Source organism: Tyto alba, unplaced genomic scaffold, assembly GCF_018691265.1.
Source record: "Tyto alba isolate M040663 unplaced genomic scaffold, T.alba_DEE_v4.0 Super-Scaffold_2, whole genome shotgun sequence".
Taxonomy (NCBI): Eukaryota; Metazoa; Chordata; class Aves; order Strigiformes; family Tytonidae; genus Tyto; species Tyto alba.
The window spans coordinates 42691490-42709135 of NW_024881282.1; the positions used below are offsets into that span (position 1 = coordinate 42691490).

The following is a 17646-nucleotide window of genomic DNA, read 5'->3' on the forward strand; positions in this document are numbered from 1 at the left end:
CATGCTATCTATATGTGTGATGAAGAAGTGTGTGGCTGCTGCTCCTTGTGTTTAAGAAAACATGGGTAAGGAGACAGCTTGATGTAGCCTGGTGGGCATAGTGGTAGCTCCTGACAGTGGCACAAAGACTACGAAGACTGAGTTTCTTCCCATGCTGCTTCTCTTGGGAATGTGTGATCTAGTTATTCTCTGGGGTTTTATCACCATGCATGCTACTTTTTAGTTGGCTCACAGCTGCTGTCAGATTTGAAGCCCTTCCTGATTGCTTTCTAATTAAGAGAAGGTTTTAAGTTGTCATTCCCCAGAACCCTCTGAGTAGAAGGTTGGAACAAAAACCACCTTTGACTTCTGGCTGCCAGCCTGCCTCTCTGGAAAAGAGAAGTTTCACTGCCGTAAATTCCTTCCCAAGAGGTCACAGAGCTGGCTGCAAATAAACTGATGAGCCCAGAGCCAATTATGAGGCACCAGGAGGGGTCTAAAACATACCTATCTCTCTCTCAAGTCTGAACATGTGATAATTTGTGCTCTCGCTGCTAGAGGAAGAATATTCAGCTGTAGCCTGAAGCCATGGGAATGGATCAAGGAGCCAAAAGACAGATAGATTACAGGAGCAGTTCAGATGAAAGGAGTTTGACCCAGTACAGTAACAGGAGGGATGCCAGGCATCACAGCGGAGTGTGGCACCTGTGTCTGTACTGTGGAGGGGAGTACAGAAGCTGATTATTAATCTTGTTTTATAACTGGAACTGATAATCAAGTAGGAAAAAAGCGTAATTAAAATAATGTAGTAAGTCAAAGAAATTGATTGGCTGGCCATATGCTGTGCAGGTGTGTTTTAATTGATTATAATTCTCTTAAGCAATTTATTGGAAAATTGGATATCAGTTAACAGCCTTATGCAGAAATGACATGAGGACCGCATGTCAGGGGCTGGGGACAATTTGAACTTGTAATCAGATTAAATTATATTAAATTGGACATTGGGTGCTTTCTGGTTACACTTTAGATATTTCTTTAAAGTTTTTTTGCAGGGAGGGACCTGTAGCATCGTTATTGGCATCTCTGTCTTATTCCCTGAAAATGGTCTTCAGTACTGATTTTAATTTTGTCTTAGCTTTATTGCTGAGTAAATTTTCTTTTTTACTTAATCCCTACCTTCTTGGAAAGAACAACAATGAGGAAACTTTATTATTTCCCATGTGAAGGCTCCCCAGCACAGGGGACCTCATCGGCTGGCTTCAGTACTGTTCTCAGAACAGCATCACTAGATTAAAACTTCAGCAAGGAAAACATTTGGAGAAGAGGGGAAATGTGAAAAAGGCATCTCCAGACAAACTACTGCAATGTAGTGTTTTTTGGTGTTTTTTTTTTTTTTTTAAGTGACCCTCTAATTTTACACAGTTTTAAATTGAGCTACTTAAAATTAATGGTTTCTAGACCACTTAGAAGAATTCACTGTTTGCAAAAGAACCCCTCCAGATTAATAATGAATTTTGAATTTATTAATAAAATCTATGTAGTCAGATAACTTGAACTGCTCTTAATTCTAAATTCAACTTTGCTAAGCCTGAAATGCATCATCTAATAAAGTCATTTGTGAAATAATTATCATAGAAATTGTATCTGATATAAATTAGCTAAATGACATGATTTTATGTTGTTGCTACATTTATTGAAAGAGTCATATTTCATGACTTCATTGTTATTACACAACAGTAACATTAAACTGCTATAAAAGAGTAGAATCTTAGCTAAATCTACAACAAAAGTCTTACCCCAACTAAGTGTAAAATAGAACAGTTATCCCACTTTCATCCTTGTAATAATCAATGTAGTAGGCCTGTGGCATGTTCCCACTCCATCTTTTCCCCCATAAAAATCTTAAACACCATAACCACCACCACCAATTTATTTAGGCTGGTTTGTTTTCTTCTCTTTGTGCTAGATGACAATTTTAATTCAAATTAACTGATTAAGTCCTAGTCTCATTGGTGTTTCTCTGGATTATTATATCATGCATAGTCTAGGGAATTCAGATGAGATGGTTCCTATGTAAAGAACAAGTGTCTCTTTTTTTTTTTTTTTTCTCCCATCAGATGAATCTCATGTTGCTCTGATTAAAGCTTGAATTTACTAGCTGTTACTAACACTTCTCACTCCATTTAGTGCCATGGTAGTATTTCTATTTTCCTGGAAAGTTCAGTATTGCTTTCTTCCATTTTTGCCTATAATTTCCTCACAGTAATTTAGCTTTATTATTCAGTACAGAACAGCTCAAAGAGCATATAAACAGAGATCTCTGTTTTTTAGGAAGAAGGTCTCCTTTTATAATTAAGCAAAGAATACCATAGTTTAATTCAGTAATTGCACAACAGTTTGAAAATGTTCACTCATGGCTTAATGCAGTTGGTGTTGCCTCTGTGCCTTTGTTCTCTTGTTCCAACTTTATAGTTAATGGAAAACCCTAATGAACAGGTGAGAGCTGCTCTGCATTTTTATGGATAAGATCTTGTGGTAACTGTGTTGGAGATGAGCAGTAAACTGAAAATTACTTTGAGACATATATGGCAAAAAAAAACAAGCTGTTTTTTTGAATCATAATTGGTTGTTAAACCTACACACATGGCTCAAGGTGGATAGCAGCTCGGTAACTACATGGTGTAGCTGAGTGGCTTTTAATGTAAATATATTTTGTTCACAGCTTAATGTCCCAATGTCCGTGAAGACTACACATAAATCAACATCAGATGAGCTCACTTCCTTAGGGAATCTTCCACAGGGTGCAGAGTGAGAGTTCTGAGAGATTCTGGCCTGCTTCCATTCCCCTTTTGCACCTTGATGGATAGAGTCTATTTTCAGTTACTATCTGCAAAGCCAGCAGTTCCTCTGGTGTTGCCCAAGGAGTTCACAAAGTTACTGATACACGTGGTTCCTCCTCTTCCTTCTCCTACTCTGCCTTTACAACTGCTAGGAGTGGGAATATTTCTGTGTAGAGCTCTAAAGTTTCTAACAGAGGAAGAGGTCCCTATGGATGGAATAAAGACCTATTGTCAGCCAGCTTTTTCTTTCCTTATCTCCTGTTTCTTAATTAGAACACAGGTCCCTGGGAGATTCTCCAGACTGAAAATTCTACAAACTGTTCTGTTTTAGATGTTACTATAAATAAAAGGCACATGAAGAAACCTGCCATGACTCATTTCATTCTCTCCAAATCTTTCAAGAGAGTATTTTATGGATGTGAAAGTGAAATTAAACAATCTGTTGTTGTTTGCTTTTTAAGGTAGTTATGGTTTACTTAACTTTAAAATTAATTCATACACTATCAAGTTATGAAAAAAAAAATCTCTTTTCATTTTTAAGAGGTAGGCTGGAGTGTGTCACAATTGACTTTATTTAGGCTCTGTCCCTGGGTTGCAGGTCCCCACATGGAACACTAATTATTAATTCCTTTCAGTTTTCCATACATGCTGAAGAAAGCATCTGCTTTGGAGATGTCTTCTCAGAAATCATATTTTTCCACTTTTAGATACCTCATTGTAAAGGGAGCTTTTCTGTTGTCTGAGACTCTCTAAATTTTATGAAAAATAATGGTAAAAATGAGGATGCTTGACTGTCACTGATCACCCTGCATACAGAAAATTTCTCAAGAAGTTCCTGTAAAAATCAACATTCTTGCTATGACATGCTGCCCAGCATTGCAGAGTAGGCAGAGGATTTCTGAGGTTATACACTCCACCATAACATGTTATCAAATAAATTATCCTCTATATGACCTGAAGAGTTTTTCCTTTGATTTTTATTTCACTTTTCCATTTTAGCTGAAGTTTACAGAGCAGAATACAGAAAACATAGCCATCCCCATAGATTTTACATACGTTCAGTTGTATAACTCAGTGGTCTTACTGGCAAGAATGGCTAATGGTATTAGACAAATCAGCATTGCATTTTTCTTAACTAGAACACAAAAGCAATAGGCATTTGCCTCTCAGAATGTGCTGAGAATACAATTCAGATAAAGTAATGACAGGAATTTTTTTTTGAGATGTTCAGGCTGGCTCTACCACACTTGAGTTTGTCCAGATTTCTTGAAGGTCAGTTCTGCAAACAAACTTCCTCTATGCTTAATCTAGGATGAACAGTTTGAGAAGACATATGCCCCTCCAGTTAATTTCCACTCTTAGTTTTAATGTCTGAGCAAACAAAGGCAGACTGAGCAATAGCATCTCTTTACCAGCTGATGTTCACCTCTCTACAGCTTTGCTATCTTTCCCTTTTCCTCTGAAGACAGATTTCTTCCATGATAAGCTAGCATCAGTTCTGCTTGACTGATGTTTCCTTTTAGTGTGCCAATGGGATAGAGATATATGTAGGATAAGAGTATATGGTACAGACTTTTTGTTTTCTTACTTCTGTCTACCATGACTCTAGAAAGCACATCCATTTCAGAGATAAAAAGAATATTTGGTGTAAAAACATCAACCAGACCATAGCAAAATGTCAACCAGAAAATCTCAGAGTTGAAAATGAGTTGCTAGTTAATTATGAGAATGCTCCTTTCCAAACTAAAGTGCTTTCTTGAGGTCTGTTCAATAATGTACTAAATGCACATTGTTTGACCCAGTATATCATAACATGTATGCTTAGATGTTTGCATGAGTTACAAAAATTTCTAATGCTACCAGTCCATTTTCATTTCTGTACTTAATCACCTACACTTTTCCAGTGCTTACAGTTTGGTTCTTTTCCTGTAATCTGACAATATACCCACCGTTCGAGCTGCAGGCACCAAATCTTGAAATTAACTAAAACCGGGTGGATGGTGTCTAAACTAGCAGTTTCCTGTGGCTCACTTTGCATTTCAGAAGGTGGACCCCAGGGTGACTCTGTAGGACTTTTTACATCCTGCCTCTGATTAAGTAACTGGAGGGCCACATTTTAGTCTCAGCATGCATACAGATCCCTGTGAGGGGAATGGAATTGCATGTGTACATAAAAGACTAGGGTTGGGGCTCTTCCATATGAGATGTAAAAAGCTATCAAGAAATGGTTACAACAAAATAACACACAGTTAGGCTTCAAGGTACAAGGGTTTGATCTTACTGAAGTCAGCGGGACCTTTCCAGACAGATATTAGAAGTCAAGTCAGGCTTATTTTGTTAAATTAACCTCCCTCAAGAGGCCTCATGTTGGTTGTTCATTAGTGACAAGGCAAAGTGTCTGTCTGCAGTCAGTGGGATGTGTCGGATGGAACTTAAGCAAATGTATAAAGTGGCAGATATATTCTCTTCCAAAGAATTCATTTATGTTACAAAATAATGTCTTTACAAATTGATAAACCCTAAACTGTGAAGTGTTGGAAAGCAGAAATTCTCTACAAATGGGAAAAAGAGAATTACTGTTGGAACTATTCAACACAGCTGTTTCAGAAGTGGGAGGAGCATTTTTGTGGTCAAAAATTTCCTGTGAGATTTTCTATGAAGTGCACCTCATGTACACAGCACTTTAAAGTATCTGTTCTCCTATTTAAGATGCTGTTATGTAGGTGGTGCATAAAAGTACTCTTGCTAATAGTGTTGCCCTGAAGATAGTTTTCTGCTATAAATCTCTCTTCACTAATAAGAACATCTGTAATTACAGAAGAGGCACTTGGCTTCATTAGCAGCTCCAGCCTGCAAGGGATCAGCATAGCACTGACATCATTGCTGTCTCTTCTTATTGGCTTTATTTTGGGAGCCATATACTGGAAGGTAAGAAATATTGCATTTAATTGTTTACATAGTGATAATACGTTTTGTAACTATGAGGAGGCGGGAAGAACAGAACCATTCTCCATTTGAAAGCAGGAGACATCTCTTTTGAACTTCACTGAACTGTGTGACATGCAAATGTAAATCTATGTTGTCAAATTCTTGAATTCTGCCACCAGAGTGCAAATCCTTTCTTATCAGCATGATAGCTGTCTAATTGGAAATTAAAAGCATGGAATTCCCCCAATTTCCCAGTTCTCCTATTATATCTTGAGAAGAGGATTCTTTTGCTTCAACCCCTTGTGCACCTGCCTACGGTGCAAAGGCTTTAATAGTAAAATTATACCAGTAGCAGATGTATGTTAGAGGACAAGATTTGGCCTACATTTTGCGAGATTACTTTGATATTGAAAAGCTGAAGCAAACTGAAATATACAACAGTTGTTTAGGGAGTTGTTAAAGAAAGCTTTAGAATATTTATGTTTAATTCATTTTCTTCCTAGAAAACACATCCTAAATCCAGACCAGAAAGTGATGAAACTACACAGTGTCATGACTGTCAAGAGGAAAATGAGATAAGGTATATTGTTTCACTTTATGTATTTACATTATCATTTTTTATGTTCTTTCACTTTTTTACATTCCCCAGGGCATGTGTATATAAACATCTATGTTTTCTGTTTGTTTTTTTTTGTTTTTTTTTTGTTTTTTTTTAACGTTCATAGAAAGTTAATAAGAACTTATATAAATCCTAATAACTTCCTAAGGTCATCCAGAAATGATTCACAGCTCTATTCATACTTACACTGCTTTATATAATTTTTAAGTGGAAAAAGTTCTGTGTAACTTAGTCAATCAAAAATATACCTTAGAAATAACAGTTGAAGATATTCAAAGTTGCTTGGACATGACTTGGGCAAAGAAGTCTGTGAAATTCAGAATAGAATTTAGGGATGTTTTAAGTTAGAATAGTTCATGCTAACGGGGTCTGAGAGTATTATTTAACCTTCTGTTTCAGGGTGTTTGGTCAAATTTTAACTACAAGAGATTAAGGGAAAAATCTGATGCAGATGGCAGAAGGACACATCTTATCCTATAGGCTTCTCTCACTGTGTGAAATGCCTGGTGCTGCCCGCTGCTGAAGGCAGAAATAGTCAAGGTTCTGATCTAACAGTTTGGTCACAAGGGCTGAAATTTTCAGTGTTTAAACTTTTGAGAATAATGTGTTCTTAAAACGTATGTTCTTCATGTACAGTACATAGAATGGAAGACTCTGTATTCACCAAGTATATTAGTAGCTACAAATAACTCATCCTGCAGCTTATCCTCACAGGTATTAAAACTTGGGAAATGGAACCTTCATCTTCCTTTTAACTTTACTGGAAATCTAAAACATTGCTTTATAAGAAGAAAAGAGGAAACAGTTAAATGCAGGAGATAGCCTTAACAGGAAGTTTAAACAGGTTACTTCCTTTATCTGATGTCTTCCTAAATATATGGTTTATGGCTTTTTCTCCCTCCTCCATGAGAAATTTGTAATATTAATCTATAACCAGGAAGACCCAACAACAAACATAAATTCTAATACTTTGTGTTCCCTTTTATTCTAACTGATAAATCCTTCCATTCTATTTTCTTGAAAGACTAACATTGTAGTAATAATGTACCTTTTTTTTTTTCAGTATGTTGCAGCAAAAAGAAAAGGAACATCTACAAGTGTAGTTGTTGCTTTTTCTCCCTCAACACTGTTACTGTTTTGTGTACTGGTAAGTTGTTATGGTTGAGAGTCTTACCACAGGCTTAATAACTTTTGGCTGCTGAAATACTAAGTGATTCAGAGTCCAATTTGGGAAAAAAAAAAATCTTATTAGTAAGCTTTATTTGTACCTAAGATCTTTAGCAGCTAATGTAATTAATCCAGTGTCATTAATATATCAATATTGACTTTTAGCCTGAATGTTGCAAAATTAAATATTCCAAAATTAATTCCAAAATAAAGGACAGCTACTGCTTCTCCTTTTTGGAGAGCCAATACGGAGAAGTTTTCAGCTGTTCTCCTACAGCTGTTCCAAAGCAGCATGACCTAAAAAACACAGTCCTTAAGCTAGCAGGTGAGTGTAGGAGAACAGACCAAGTAGAACTGGGCTTCTATTAATTGTTGCTTACTCAGCACAGTTTGCATTTCTCTGTAGCTTTATCAGATACATCGTTTTTGCTGTAGTATGTAAGAGTGAGCAGCAAAGGCGAGTGAGCTTTCTAGGTCCCACATGTCCTCTGCAGAACGGTGCACATCTCTGGCAAGGGGCTTCTTGCCACAGGAGTTATGCTGTACTTAACCCACAGCATCTCTGGCAAGGAGCTGGAATATTCAGGCAGTGCTGCATGCTTCATTTTTATATTGTGAGTGGTATGAGCAGTTAAGAGTATAACAGGCAATCCAGGTTTTGCAGTTCATCTATGCCACTCTGAGGCATATTCCAGAGTGTTCATTGTGATCAAGTCAGCTACAACTTGAGAGATTTCCAGTCTCCTCAACTGCTTTGTTCTAACATCTGCTCACTGAGAAGGCAAATCATCACTGCGTTCGGCAAGTCATTTGATTTTTCCAAAGATGTAAACTCAGTTGTTATTGGCTTGTCCAGATGACTTCAAAGGGAAGTATGCTGCCAGATATTGCCAGATACCAAAATGCACAAACATCACAGTTCTGTAAAACCATGAGAGTTGTTTCATCACCTTAGATAACATCAATGAGATTTTGCAGGCAAGTGTGTTGTTGGACTAGGAAAGTAGATCTTCAAACAAGAATTTTACTTTCAGAATGAAGGAATGCGTATGCAAGTGGCATTGAATATATCTATTTTCAAAACTGAAAGAAAAAATGTTTGAGAAGAGCTCTACTGTTTAGCAATACAGAAAGAAAAACTAACCAGCAAAATTATAATTTCTGGTTTTCTCTCCAGGCAGGTAACAGTTCCATGTTCGCTTCATAAATGAAGCAGCTTAAAGCACATTCGTATTCCTTCTGGAGTGACAGACTGAGTCTGCATCTGTTGTTGCTGCCCATGACTCCATAGACATGATACAGAATGAGGACAATTTGTGTTTGTTACTGTGAAACCAACACTGAATTGAACATCTACAAGAAGAGTGTGCACTTAGCAGGATGGTATCTTATGTGAATATCTACCTTGTGTGGCATTTGGGGATTTTTAATTGCATTATGACTTGCAGCTGACTCTGTCAAACAACGTACATGTCCCGAACAAAAAGCATCTTTCAAATGCCTCCAACTATGTGTAATCATTGAAAGTCATAAATACCTTTGCATCCTTAATTTAAGTTCTGTGTCCTCTACCTTACCTTGATGTCTTCAGATAGAGTCCTCTGAACTGACAGAAAATGCAGACATGGATACAGATAACATACTCTTCAACATTGTATATAAGACTTGAAAGCCAAGTCATGCCATGGACCCATGTTCTAGCCTCTTACTTATAAGGAGCTGTGTTTATGCCTGGCAAAGATCATGTGTACATCAACATGTGGTCTCTGTCAGGTGCCAGGTGGCTGGTTGCTCACCCCAGAAAGCCTCAAGAATTCATCAACGCTGATGGTCTCTGTTCAGGAGAAGCAATTACTGGATGGGGACAAAGTAAACAGGAGGTGACTGTACCTCATGGAGCTTCACAGCATTAAGAGTAACTGCTGGGTATGTGAACACTGGTGAAATTTCCAGCCATGCCAAGGGAAGGGAAAATAAAGAGTCTGAATAGCGTTCAAACATCAGAATAAAGACAAACCCATGAAATGCATTTTAAATGCCAAGGATGCATGCCATTGATACGTTGTCTATAAGTGTATAGCATAGAAAATTTGAAAGATCCAGAGAGTGTATTTAGCTTTTACTTATGTCAGCTGTAATTAATGTTTGCATTGTGTTTTAAGTGATTAGTAGGCTTTAATATCCTGGCATTCTTCACTCTTAAAGTTAATTCTCTGAGGAAAAAAAAAAAAAAAAAAAAAAAAAAAAAAAGAAAGGCTTTGTTTCCCACTTGTCTTTTGCATCTTTTGTTGTTATAGCATCCATGAAATCTGTACAGGACTGATGTACAGACGTGTTTTCAAGTAAATTCTAAAAATACCATGGTAAAAGATACAAATATAGTGATGCATCTTTCCATTTTGGCTCTTTACAGATAACGGATATGAATGATTTACCTCTATTAGGGGGTTGTACTTCACAAGGTAAAGGTGGCTCACTTTGGATGACACACTGTTATCTGTCATTAAGCTGTCCAGGTCAGCAAGAGTTTTAGTTTAACTAACTTGAAAACTTAGAAAAAAAACCCACCACCCTTTTAATGTTTTGCATAAAGTTGTTCTCTTTAAAGTATATAGTTACTTAATTTTTTTAAGAATACTTGTGGAAATTTTAATAACCTGATGAATTTTCTGAGAACCATGCATAAAAAGAATATGACATACATATAATATATACATGTGTGTGTGTGCATGTGTGTGTGTGTATTATTGGTAAAATTGATTTGTCCTTCATGATTACCAAAAAGATAAAATTTCAAAATGTTTGATGACACAGCTCATGGCCCTTCTGGGATCAATGTCAAAACTTATTGTGAATCCACTGATACAAGGATTTGATCATGTGAAACTATTTTTTATTTATATTGAGACCTTTTTGCACTTCCTGGGTGTCAGAAAAGGCTCCTCAAGTCCTGGTCAGCTAGTATAAATTAACATAGTTCCATTAATGTTAACAGAGCTTTGGGGGTTTCCATCACCTGAGGAGCTTCTCTTAGACTAGATCAAAAGAAGCTTAGTGTAAGAATTAGGCCTTTAGTTTTACTTAGATGATTCTGGAACACTCACCACTTAATAAGAAATAATCAAAGTTGCTCATCACTTCTAAAAAGCAAGTGCTTTCCAAATTTTAGCTTTACAAAAATCAAACAATGGAATTCTCCACCTCCAACTCAATCTCATTTGACATTGTGTAGTTCTTTACTCACAAGGCCCTCTGACTTTGTATTTCAAACCTGTTTAAGAGTTACCTTGAAACAAATGTCAGCGTGACCTAATTGATGGGAAGTTTACACATGGGAGAATAACTGCATATTGGTTTTGACAGAGCGAAAAATATCTACAGCAAATGGAAGCAATTATTCTTACGCATTTTACAAAAACCTTAAATACTTCATGTTATTATACAATTCGTTCTCAAAGCAAGCTTATGCTTGAAGTTTTACAGTATTTTTCTTAGATTCAGTTAAACAAAAGTCTTGTATTTATTAATGTTCTTTGTTTATAAGAATGTTTAGTTTTTCTAAATGCCTTCTGTTCAGAAGATCAAATACACAATGATGTTGCACATTGGTATGCCCCAAATTATATGTCAATATTCAAAATACACAAAGTTTTAGGGTTCTTAGTCTACTGTTTAATACTTCAGAAAATATCAGTTGTAAATTCAAATATATATTAAACCCAGATAGACTGCTGTAAAATGTTCACCTTCCAAGAATAACATCTTAAAATAGTAGCTAAGTTACTTTCAAATGATGTCAGATACTTCAGTCTCTTCCATGGAGCAAGGCAAATTTAAGGCTAGATGAGAACAGAAAGAAAATTTATGTATAAACCTTCCAACTTCACATCACAAACACTGTTCTTTGAATATGCACCAAAGTTGTATGACACATGGAGTAGCAGAACTGTTGTTGGAGCTCATGGTTTTCCTGTTCTCTGTACCCTCCTTTTGAGAGATCTGAACAAAACATTGGGTATTTGAAATCATTTTGCAAAGCAGGACACTTCTAGACATTCGTGGATTCAGTGGGTGGCATAGCACTTAGAAATGTGATCATGATATTTGAAAGTTTCTGTGCCCACTGAGGAGGCCCTTACTTGGGATGTAGTGAAATTCTGAAAGACTACTGACTTGTGAGACATCTTTGAAATTAGTGTAAATAGAATAAGTTACTGTTCAATGGGAATAGGAATGGCAGAAATAGTCCTTTAATTTCTTCTTTATCCAGTTGTAAGCTGCTTAATTTCTGAAGTGTGATAAGTTCTTTAGTCTTCTTTTTGCGTAGACAGAACCCATGCATTAACACAGTTAGAAAGTAAACACCTTTTCTCTTAAAATGAAATTGGGGAAAAGCAAGTATTGTATTTTTTATACAAAAGTCAACAAAATTTGTTTTCCAGATATCTGTGGTTTTGTGAGAAACTAACATTTTTAGGTTTCCTTTGGTGTAGTTGAACTTTGCATGCAATTCTAATGGCCTTGTGACAATAAAAAGCAGATTGTGATATACTGAGTAACTCAGTGTGCTACTTTAGATGTGTGTTTACTTGAATAAATTAATGGTACTTGTTTCTTCACAAGGTCATTTTATAAGTAAGCTTATAAAATGTGCTATACTGTGGAGTATGTATACAACCTGCACATTTTTTAGATTCTGGTCTTCACCAGCTCTGTTTTCTCTGTTGCTCTCTCTTTGTAATATGCTGAAACTGTTCAGTACACACAATACAACTATTAAATTAAAAAGCTAACTGTAAATATAAAATACAGATATTTTGAGTTAGATTTACATTTAAGAATTATCCAACATTCTTCAATTCAGGAATCTGATTCAACTGTCTATTAAATGCAGATCTGCAGTAATGGTGGCATGTTGCTATTATGTTATCAAATTGATGGAACGCGGAAGCTTCAGACTCTTTAGTGATAGAGACACAGACGTTTGCTGGTTGTATCATGGGCAAATTCATTTATTTCAGTGTAATGTCAGCACAGTCTTGCATAGTTGCATTCTGACTGAAGGTAATCAACAAAGTTTATAAAATGTGATGTGTATGTATATATGTGTCCTCTTAAAGATAGATGTTTTCCCAGATCCTTTTTTATACCAGTTCAAATTTGGAATTTACATTATATACATATACTTTATTGTTCTAAATAAAGATATTATGCACTGCCAAATAATTACTATATTGCATTGTGTCAGTCCCATTTAAGATCTTTTTTAAAGTCCTGTTATCACCTGGAAGAATTTTCTGCTGGAATGTATGCTACTAGATGCAGACTCCTTCATAATACTTTTAATTTCTTAACCATACATTTTGAAGTCTTGTGCTAGCAAAGTATATGTCCTCATTATCAGCCTTCAGTGCTGATCCATAGTGTATCTGTGATTATGAAAATTATTCCAACTTCAGAATTAAAAGTTTCTTGTAGCTCCTTAATGAGCTTAAATTTTTTTGTGCCCTGCTTTAGGCTTTCTTTCACATCCCATTCTTGTTACTAGCTACATGTTGGGATTTTAATTTAATTTACCATTAAAAAGTCTGAATGTTGTTGATGCACTTCTTTTGCAGTAAGTGGCATTTTCCAAGTCAAAAATTTATTACAAATAACAGGGATTTTTCAGCTGAGACCTGAGTTTATCTGATAAGGATGGCATCCTTCCTATCAGGTTTCAATAGTTTATTGTGGTTTTTCAGTAAGAAGCCCAGGACAAGGCATGAGGCTGGGAGGAAAGCAAGCTGCTCCTGAGAGAGAATGAAAGGATGCCAGCCTAAGAGGAAGAGATAAATCTGCTGAGGCTTTCAGCCTATCTCAGGGAGAGGTAAGGAGCCTTGCAACAAAGATAAACGAAGCCACACTAGGTAGATAAAGGGGGGTTTACAAATAGAAGTGAGATACAGACAGGACTGATGAGAAAAAGCAGAGAGAAGGCTTAATGGGCTGGGAGACAGGGGTCCAGGATTTGGGGGTGGCAGAATTTAAGGCAGGGACAAGAATGAGAACTGTGGCTGTTGGTCTGGACATAGCAAGAAATGAGCTGATGGGTTTGAAGATGGCTATGGAGTGGTGAAGTTCTGCACTGGTGATATAGCAGAAGTCATGCCCTGAGGAGCAGCATTAGTGGCTCAGATGGGTTGGAGGTATAATATGCACTTGGTTCAGCTAGGGCTATGTGAGCACCATGTAGCTGCAGAGATTGGAGATGAACATACTTCGTGTAGAAAGCAGCATTAATGTAACTAAGAAGAGGCAGACTTGACCTGGAAGTTCAAGAAGGCAGAAATAACAGCAGGGTACCTGGAAATGAGATGTGAGAGCTCTTAGCTAACAAAACAACTTCCACTTAAGTCAAGAGCTGGTAATTGGTAACCTGGTTCACTGTCCAGGTGGAGATCAGTGATGAGTGGTATCCCTCAGGAGTCTGTATTGGGACCAGTACAGTTTAATATCTTCATCAATGACAGTGGTATCAAGTGCACCCTCAGCAAGTTTGAGGATGACACCAAGCTGAGTGGTGCAGCTGACGCATTTGAGGCACAGGATGCTATCCAGAGGGACTTGGAAAAGCTCGAGAAGTGGGCCATGTGAACCCCACGAGGTTCAACAAGGCCAAGTGAAAGGTCTTGCACTAAGGTTGGTGCTATAAACACAGACTGTGGGATGAAGGGATTGAGAGCAGCCCTGCAGAGAAGGATTTGGGGATACTGGGGATTGAAGAGCTGGACATGAGCAGCAATGTGTGCTTGCAGTCCAAAAAGCCAATTGCCTCCTGAGCTGCATCAAAAGAACAGTGGCCAGCAGGTTGAGGGTGGTGATTCTCCCTCTCTACTCCACTCTGGTGAGACCCCGACTGGAGTACTACATCCAGGTCAGGAGTCCTCGGCACAGGAAAGACAGGTCCAGAGGAAGGCCACAAAAATGGTCAGAGGGCTGGAACACCTCTCCTATGAGGAAAGGCTGAGAGAGTTGGGGTTTTTTAGCCTGGAGAAAGAAAGGCACTGGGGAGACCATATTGTGGCAGTTCAGTACTTAGAGGGGGCTTATATAAAGATGGGGATAGACTTTAGTAGGGCCTGTTGCAATAGGACAGGGGGTAAAGTTTTTAAACTAAAAAAGGGTAGATTTATACTAGATATATGGAATAAATTTTTTATAATGAGTGTGGTGAAACACTGGAACAAGTTGCCCAGAGAGGTGGCAGATGCCTCATCCCTGGAAACATTCAAGGTCAGATTGGATGGAGTTTTGAGCAACATGATCTAGTTGAAGGTGTCCCTGCTCGTTTCAGGGGGGTTAGAACTAGATGACCTTTAAAGGTCCCTTCCAACCCAAACTGTTCTATGATTCCATGAATTCCAATATACTTAGATGGAGTAAAAGATAAGAGTGAAAGTCTGGGAAAACAGATGTAACTTCAGTCAAAGAGACACCACCATAACATTTTTTGTAGTCTGACTTACAATTTTTGGTGTAATTTTATTCCAGGTTAATAAATGTGTGTTACTAAAAATATTTTTGTCCAGTGTTTCTGAATGGTAATACATAAGATGTTTTTAGTTTTAATGACATGGGTTGTTTCAGGATTTCACACTACCTTAAGAGCTTATAGAACTACTTCCTTACTACTCTTCATGTAGCTGTTGATGATAAATTTTCTTCCAATGTTTCTAAAATGGATTAAGATTCCCAATAACTACACTGAAGCATGTGCTAACACAAGCAAGTTTTGTGTTGTTATATGCTTAAAGGGAATTAATATGTGCTGGTGCATAGTAGAAAATAAGGCTAAATTCAAGCAGACTGCTGAAATTGTGAAAAGTGAGGGAATGGAAGTTTAGCCCTCTTTTTTCTCTGCCATATCCTGAGGAAAGTTATTTAAGCATATAACAGGAAAAATACCAAATGCAAATATAGTTCCCCTGACTCATGGCCCTTTCTGCGAGATCCCACAATAAGCTAGCGGAAAGTAAAAATACAGATTAGACTTTTGCAGACAGATGTGACCCTTGGGCTTCTGGCCAGTCACAAAATACAGGGACAATTTTCATTCTCTTTCGGCAAATAAGATATTTTCTTGAGCTCATGGAAAAATATTCAACTGAGATCACAAAAGTCTCTTTGTTTGTCACCAGTTCTGCTGTGAAGGATAATAGCATGATAGTAAAATTGGCCCAATTAGAGTAAAGAAGCTGCAGAGCAGAATGTATAGCTTTTGTCAGTTTAAGTGACTACCCCAAGTGACAAAATGTCATCTTAGAAATTTCACCTTGTCATCTCCTACATTGTGATTGATGATTATTAGGACCCCACAGGTTATTTAATCTGTCATGTTCTTAAAGTTAAATATTTTAGACCTTCCTTTTTCTCAGCAATGCTGTCATCATTAACAAAACACAGAACAGCCTTCACCTTTAGAAATGACAAAATGGGGATGTGTCTCGAAGCCAATTAATAGCATCAGTGAAGGCACAGACATAGCATCAAAATCATTTGAATCTCATCCCCAAGAATAATGCAATGAGTTCTTTGGGGCAATTGCTCCTTTGCCAGAAGTTGAGAAGAAAGTGTCACATTGACATGGTGGTACCACTCAGCAGTTTGTTGTTAAGCCTTGTTTCATACTGTTCCAGAGGAATCCAATTGCCTCAGCCAGTAAGCACTCTGTTTTCTTGAATCTGTTTCAAATGTTTTAACCTTTGGATCAAACAAAGAGTTGGGCAAATGAACGGTGCTGTTACATGCTATAATTGGTTACTCACTGCATTTCGAATAGAATCACTGATACACAGCAAAGTTTTAAGCAGGCATACTAATGTACCTGTAATGTAGTGTGTGCACGTGTGTGGGATGGAGGGTGTTGGGGAGGAATAGGGGAGAAGACAGTGTTTGGATTTAGCAGATTTTACAGGTAACTACCATGAACTTCAATCATACACCCTGAAGGAATGATTGCATGTTACAGAATCTCTTTGCAAATCCAGCCCTTGGCAAGAGTGAGCATCAGGATTGCCAAGTGCCATGCACTGATCAAAAGGCTCACTGGGCACCCCACCCTGTACTGCGCTCCCCAGACATCAGCAGCTTAGCATCATCACCCTTCCTGATCCTTGGCTGCACATGCCAGAACCACACACACCTACCACATCCCTGGGGGCATCTATAATGAATCCATCTATATTTCCATATAGGACACCAAGGTTATTTCACTGAGAGTGAAAATCTGGCTCTGGGTTACATGACTCAACAGATCTTCTGCATTTCAACCTGGACCATAACTGGAAACTCCCCAAAGTCCCAGGTTTCCTCTCTTGCACACATAAACTTTTGCATCCTATCATTATCCAGTCCTTCCTTCAGCCTCCACCCTGACTCCCCACGCTCTCCTGTTGAGTCATACTCTGCAATTAAAGCCTCATGTATCCCAGTTGTGCTTAGCAGCCGTACTGTTAGTAGTTTTTATGTAGGAAGTAAACATTTGAGTTAGTATTTAGGAATAAACCACTTCAAATTGTTTAGCAAAAGATTGGACTTCTGAAATTGTCCCAGATGGCTTAATCTCAAAAGCTGCTGTATTTGTAACTTGGATGAAGGGTGAGGTCACCATGACTACCAGATGTGGACATGGTACAAATGAATCTGGAGTACTGCTAATCTGACTGCAAAGTGTACTGCACAACTGTACACATGCAGGCTGCAAGCACTGAAATTCCCTGTGAGTTTCCTCAGAGGAAGAAAAAAAAAAAAAAGGTTATGCTGCATATATATATTAACCCTGTTTTTCCCTCAAAAATCAGGGGAAAGATTTAAGATAGCAACAGCTGGTCAAGTTAATCAGCTTCTTGTTTGTGCAATCAGTTCTCATATGGTTAATGTCGATAAAACTGCCTGAAAAGACTGACTGAAGTCTAACTTCTTCTGGTGAACCTCTCATTGGTCTTGTTGAGACCAATTATAGCCTGAGCTCATTTTTCTGTATTTCTTCTTGCTGCATCCCCCACCACCTCCTGCGACCCTCACCTTCTGAACCATGAGTCGACTCAACCCCCGTGCTCTTCCCACCCCTTA

General features: G+C 37.7%; 1 protein-coding gene across 2 annotated transcripts in view; it reads left to right on the plus strand.

Annotated features, from left to right (window-relative positions):
- The window catches only part of KITLG (KIT ligand), a 56117-nt gene extending 43358 nt beyond the window's left edge, over window positions 1–12759 (plus strand). For both annotated transcript variants that reach the window (XM_033010231.2, XM_033010232.2), the window contains 4 exons: window positions 5638–5747; window positions 6251–6327; window positions 7430–7513; window positions 8711–12759. In XM_033010231.2, coding sequence (XP_032866122.1) covers window positions 5638–5747; window positions 6251–6327; window positions 7430–7469 — 227 coding nt within the window. In that variant the 3' untranslated portion in view covers window positions 7470–7513; window positions 8711–12759. The remainder of the gene's footprint in view (window positions 1–5637; window positions 5748–6250; window positions 6328–7429; window positions 7514–8710) is intronic.
- Window positions 12760–17646: the final 4887 nt, after the last annotated feature.